The sequence below is a fragment of the Mus pahari genome, chromosome 1, assembly GCF_900095145.1.
Source record: "Mus pahari chromosome 1, PAHARI_EIJ_v1.1, whole genome shotgun sequence".
Taxonomy (NCBI): Eukaryota; Metazoa; Chordata; class Mammalia; order Rodentia; family Muridae; genus Mus; species Mus pahari.
The window spans coordinates 159118745-159125370 of NC_034590.1; the positions used below are offsets into that span (position 1 = coordinate 159118745).

The 6626-nt window shown below is 44.5% G+C and overlaps 1 protein-coding gene across 1 annotated transcript in view; it reads right to left on the minus strand.

The window, feature by feature from the left end:
* Positions 1-6626, minus strand: part of Cfap43 (cilia and flagella associated protein 43) — a 91207-nt gene that overhangs the window by 32692 nt on the left and 51889 nt on the right. The window contains exons 19-21 of the mRNA XM_021217241.1: positions 5549-5674; positions 3755-3859; positions 2604-2720 (exon numbers count right to left, since the gene is read on the minus strand). Coding sequence (XP_021072900.1) covers positions 2604-2720; positions 3755-3859; positions 5549-5674 — 348 coding nt within the window. The remainder of the gene's footprint in view (positions 1-2603; positions 2721-3754; positions 3860-5548; positions 5675-6626) is intronic.

Genomic DNA, 6626 nt, shown 5'->3' on the forward strand with positions numbered 1-6626 from the left:
ACCCACCCACACCTGCTTCCTGGCCCTGGCATTCCCTTACACTGGAGGAGAGGTCCTTGGTCCTGTGAAGTGTTACAGCTTCTTGTTTCAATATCGGGGACCATATACGATCTTCTGGACTCCTCCAAAAGGCTTGCCTCCTCTTCTCCTCTGCCCTCTGTAGCACTCTGGGCTCTGGTTGACTCTACTTCACTGCTGTTGCTGATCTTGGTGACCATCCTATGGTACAGACATCTCCAATACACTAGGATCTTCTGCTGCAACTAGGCTTCACCAATAGCCTCTCACAGGCTCTCTTCATGTTGCCAAGTCTCAATTTCTTTTCATGACTCCTTCAGTCCCGAGTCATCCATGGCAACTGAGGTTGCACCTTCACCAATGGCCTTCCCTGGCTTCTCCCAGTGCTAAGCCTCAGCTGTTCTCCACGACCCCTTCATGCCTTCAAAACCAGTACCACCTGGGTGACTCTGACTACATTACCAAGTTCAGCTGCAGCATGAGGTACAGCCTTGGCTACCTCTGGAACACAGTTTCTTTGTATTTTCAGAAAACACTTCCCAGAAGATTTCACCTTTGTGGTGCTGGTCTCTTCTTAATGACAGCTAAGTTCTTAGATCCAGCTAGTCAGCATCAATTGTCCCAGTAGTCTCTTCTACTCTTGATTCTAAAGTCAGAGCCACATAGCAGAAGCTACTGAGTTCTGCTGCCTGATGGGGCTAGAACATGGCCCCCCTTGCTCCATTACATTAACACTAGTTTTGTTTTTCAACTCTTTCACTTCCTAACCTTGGCTCTTCTGAAACTTGCTCTGTAAATTGACCTTGAACTCAGGGATCTGCATGGCTCTGTCTCCTGAATGCTGGGATTAAAGGTGTGTACCACCATGCTTAGATTTAAGCTTTTCTTCACCTAGAACTTGCTCTGTCCAAGGTTGACCTTGAACTCAGAGATCGGCTTGGCTTTGTCTCCTGGGATTAAAGATGTGTACTACCATGCCTAGATATAAACTTAGCTGGGTGGGATCTGTTATTTCCTAGAATATAGGATTCAGCTCCATTTCACTTCCTGGTGCCCCTTTAATAATCGATTTGTATATTTATTATTATTATTATTATTTTGTTGTTGTTGTTGTTGTTTTTCAAGGCAGGGTTTCTCTGTGTAGTCCTGGCTGTCCTGGAACTCACTCTGTATACCAGGCTGGCCTCGAACTCAGAAATCCGAGTGCTGGGATTAAAGGCGCGTGCCACCATGCCCAGCTTGTATATTTTATATTTTTCCTTTCTAAGCTTGCTATGCTTGCTCAAAATGCTCTTCATGAGACTTAACCATGGGCTTTTGTGAGACTTCTTTTGTCAATGTAATTAATATAAATCTCTTTATCTTAGACTCAGGCCAACTCTTCAGACAAAGGCAAAAAAACAGCCACATTCTACACCAAAATACCACAAAGACTATCTCTAGGCCACATACTGAAATTCTTCTCCACTGAAACCTCTTGGGCCAGGTCTGTACAGTTCAAATCATACTCAGCAACAAAGTCTTCCATATTCCTACCAGGAGAGCCCATTAAGCCCCACTTAAAGCATTCCACTGCTTTCCAAAGTCCCAAAAAATCCACATTCCTCCAAATAAAAGCATGGTTCAGGTCTACTACAGCAATATCCCACTCCTGGTACCAACTTCTGTCTTATAGGTTTTTACTCCTATGAACAGATACCATGACCAAGGCAACTCTTATAAGGACAACATTTAATTGGAGCTGGCTTAAAGGTTTAGAGGTTCAGTCCATTATCATCAAGGGGCAGGGGAGCATGTCAACGTCTAGGCAGGCATGGTGCAGGAAGAGCTGAGAGTTCTACATTTTCATCTGAAGGCTGCTAGGAGAAGACTGCTTCCAAGAAGCTAGAATGAGGGTCTTAAAGCCCACACTCACAGTGACATACCTACTCCCACAGGGCCATACCTCCTAATAGTGCCACTCCCTGGGCTAAGCATATGCAAACCATCACATGAGGATAATAGTATAGAAATTAGCCAGAAATATAAATGTACAACAAATATAAATGCAAACTTAATATTAAATTTTATCTCAGCACAAATCCACATGTTGGGTACTGCTTTAGTTAGAATTTCTACTGCTATGGTAAAACATCATGACCAAAGCAACTTAGGAAGGAAAGGGTGTGTTTGGCTTAAACTTCCACATTGTTCATCATTGAAGGATGTCAGAAAGGAACTCAAACAGGACAGGAACCTAGAGGCAGAAGCTGATGCAGAGGTCATGGAAGGATGCAGCTTACTGGCTTGCCCTTCATGGCTTGTTCAGCCTGCTTTCTTATATAATTCTAGGACACCAGCACATAGATAGCTCCACTCACAATGAGCTGGGCCTTCCCTTATCAATCACTAATTTAAAATAAGAATGCCTTATGGCTGGATCATATGAAAGCATTTTCTCAGTTAAGGTTCCTTTCTTTTTGATGGCTCTAGCTTGAGTCAAGTTGACATAAAACTAGCTAGCATAGGAACCCTTAATAAGTTACATCAGACATGACACACACACACACACACACACACACACACAGCCACGTTTAAAGTGGTACCTTAAGACACTCTATCTCAGTCTTCTTTTGCTGCATAACTTTTCTCAACTCCTGCAGCTCCTCTTCCGTGCGCTCTTTCATGGGAAAGTTGTCAACCACATAGGGTATATGAAAACACTCGGGTGGAAATCAAGATGAAGTAGGTTAATTTTCTACCATACTTGTGGCAATTTGGGGGGGGAGCAGGGAGGATGCAGGGGGTATGTTTCCTCTCACCAAAATTAACCCAAAGGTTATTATGCAATGCGTGGGAAATTGACACCTTTAAAATAAAGTGATGTATGCTGTTCTTACGGGCATTGCCTAAAACAGCGGGGCTGTTGTGAAGGGTTCTTTTCGGAGCCATGATTCTCAAAAACCGGTCCCACATTCTCTTCTCCCCGATTCTGACCTTCTCTAGTGCTACTACAGTAGTATGGAGATGTTAATAGACAGAGGCCAAGGACTTTGAGAAGCACCCATCAGTACATAGGACAGCCCTGAGAGCAAAAGAATCGCCCGCCCCCACATGCGCTAAGCTCGATACCCAAGCAAGTTAATTACAGTGGACGTGAACTTTGTCACCCAAGTGGGGATAGGTGGGGAGAGGCACAGCTAAACTAGAGAATAGGTGCTATTAGCAGCTATTGAAGGATATAAGCATAAACTCTGACAGCTGGTTGCCCCGTGTGTACCCTATATAAAGAGGTAAAAGAAAGGCGATTTAGAACATATGAAGGTAAGAGGAGGTATAAAGGTGAATAATGTTTTGTGTACCTTTTATCTCTGAGGAACACGCGTTAAGAGCCTTTTTGAGGTGGAAGGGACAGAGAGGAGGATTCAGGGGTATCACAGAGGACAGAGGAAAGTGTGCTAAGAACAACCTGGAAATGCACTGGCTTCAAAGCATGAGGCTGAGCAGGGGGAAGAATGAACTAAAGGAAGGGGACACACTTGGCAGAAGGGGACACACCTGGTGGAAGGGGACACACCTGGTGGAAAGGGATACACCTGGTGGAAAGGGACACATTTGGTGGAAGGGGACACACCTGGTGGATTTCAGTGGGAGAGGCAAGGTTTTGCTCTGAGTGGATTTTCTTTACTTTTAAAAAAGTCATGTGACCAAGCTTTCTCTGAACACCCTCATTGGCCCGGGGCTGTGTGTCTCTTACCTTTAGAGCCCGGCCCTTCACAGCCATGGAGTTCCAGCATTCCTCCTTGATGAGTTCAGTTAAGTAGCTCTGGGCCAAGTTGTGCATCTCCACATCTTTCCTTATCTTGGAAAAAGGAAAAAGATAAAAGTGAAGACAAGGCCGTGGTCGGTCTCTGATTAGCCAGGGCTGCGCACGTGGTGGGAGGGCTTTTGCAGGGTTCCCCTGCACTTTGAGCTACCCTACGCTGTGATGGACTTGTGGGTCACACGGCCCTATTTTGCCAATGCTTCCTAAGGCTTGTGTCAAGACTTAAGATTCTCTGCCTTGAAGACTGCTGTGTCAACACAAAGGCCAGTAAAGGTGACCAGATCACATTCATGACCAAAAGGGGCTGTGTGGACAGACTCCACCTCCCAGGGGTAAGGGATACAGGATGGTTGGTCTAGATAGTCCTGAGGCAAGTCAAGAGTCATGTCTTCCTGAGTTCTCATCCTCTTTGTCTCTGTCTCTGTCTGTCTGTCTGTCTGTCTCTGTCTGTCTGTCTCTCCCCCTCTCCTCTCTCTCTCTCTCTCTCTCTCTCTCTCTCTCTCTCTCTCTCTGTGTGTGTGTGCATGTGTGCGTGTGTGCGTGTGTGCGTGTGTGCGTGTGTGCATGTGTGTGCGCGCGCACACACATACTAGAGGAAAGCTTCAAGTGTCACTCCTCAGGATGACTTGCCTTCTGAGCCACTCTCTCACTGTCCTGGGCTCCCCAAGCAGGCTAGCTTGCTGGTTGCAGGGTTGTTCTGCCTCAGTCTCCCCAGTGCTGACACAGACTGCTACATCCAATTTTGTTTTGTTTTTAATCGTTTCCAGCCCCAAGTCTTCCTTTTTTTAATCAAAGAAGGCTAAAATTGTACTTTTAGGTGATGTAGCAGTTCATGTAATGCTAGCTTCATTCTTGTCAACACATGTTGAAGGGCTAATTTGTAGGCTTTGTCTAGAAATTTTTACTTAATTCCTCTATTTTTTTTTTTGTTTACAATAAAGAAGAATACACACTCACCTGGGGAAGCAGATTATTTACATCCCAAAATTTTATAAGCGTATGTGTTACTTCTTTGGCTTTATCTGCTGATATCCCTTAATAGAAAAGCAATTAAGTGTCCCTATTTAAGTCTGCCTGGAAGCATGGTATGAAAGTGACCCACAACAGTCCAGTCTTTAGGGTCCTTTCCAGAAACTTCCTTGCATTTCACTTTGTTGGCGGGATTATTTCCAAACTAGCTAGGAATCATCTCTCAGAATAACTTTTTCACATTTCTTTTAATTTATTTTGTTTTCTGATCAATTTACTTTTTCTTTCTTTTTCTTTCTTTCTTTTTTTCTCCTTCTGATCCATTGAATGGAGGGCTAAGGCGTGTCCTTGTCACACCAGTTGTCAGACCCCTGCTTGCGTTCCCTCTCCTCGCTGAGACTCTTCTATCAACTCCCTTAGACTCAGCGCCCAGGACAGTGTTCAGATAGAGAAACTACTGTGGGACCTCCATGGCTTGGGGTGACTACAGCCCTGGGCTCCTTAGCATTGGGACTGGGAGGAGTCACTTCTCCTAGGGACTCATACTCTACCCCCAAATCTGCTAATAGCTAGCTGGGTTGATGCTGCCAGCTATTAGAAATTCTCTAGCCTGGTGTTTCTTCCAAAGATGAGCGCTTTGAGAAAGCACCATGAGGAGAGTCTTCCCCAGCATGGAGGGTCTGCTGGCTGTTTCTTGTCTTGTCTTGTCTTGTCTATCACAGCCTCCTCAGGAGCTTCAGTGAGGCCGCTGCTTACCTTCGCTACTTCCTCCTCACACTCATCATGAAGCCTTTCCAGCTCGTCGGCGTCCAGGCAAAATTCCTGTTGATCTAGTTTTGCAATGATGTCCACCTTTTCATTCTCTTCCATCATCCTTGCAATCTGAAATTTGAAATAAGAAAGGAGAGTGACAGGCAAAGACTTGAACGATAAAACAGGTGTTGTGCTTCTCTCAACATACTCTGGGATAAAGAACTGGATCATGGGCTTGTTTGCGGTCATTGAAGTTTAAGGATTGCTACTTAGAAATTCATTTAATCTAAAGACAAAACCAAGAACAACAATTTATCGCTGTGTCGGAACGGATTCGCCTAGAAAGTCTCTGGGCAAATGGGTCAGGAATTTTTTTGTGTTGAGGTTTGGTCTGTTGTATTGTAAAGCTAAATATCGGCCTCCAATGTCTGGTTGCTCGCCCCCCCCCCCCTATGAATGAGAGAGTCCTCATGTACACTAAGTGATGCTATGTAATCTTGCTCCTTTATTTAAAACTATTGGTTGAATGAAGATGCCGACAGCCTATTGCTGGGCAGCATCGAGGTGGGGGTTTGGTTCCTGAGTAAGACATCAAGTCTGAAGAGAGACCCTGAGGAGAAGAGAGAGAGGGTGGAGAGAAGAAAAGACACCATGGGGTAAATGATTGTGAGAATTAACCACAAGGATGGCCACTCTGAATAAGAGCAGCCCATAAAGAATATAGCAAGTTATATAACTCAGGGTTATTGAAGGTAGATTCCTGCCCAGTTTGCAGTGCTTTAAAGGCTCATCATAAACATAAAGGTTTTTTGTCTTTTATCTGGGAACTGAATGATCAAAGGTGGGCTAGAAACCCCTGATTGAGTAAATATTTACTACAACATTTCTTGCTTCTGGAAATGGCTATGGGGGATTGTGTTGGTTAGGGGTTATTTGAAGTGGAAAGATTCTCATCAAAATTGGGTGTCACCATCCTCTAGGCTTGGGTCCTGAATAAGCAGATAAAGCTTGTTGAGGTAACACATGGGTTTCTGAGGGGGAAAAAGAAAGAAAGAAAGAAAGAAAGAAAGAAAGAAAGAAA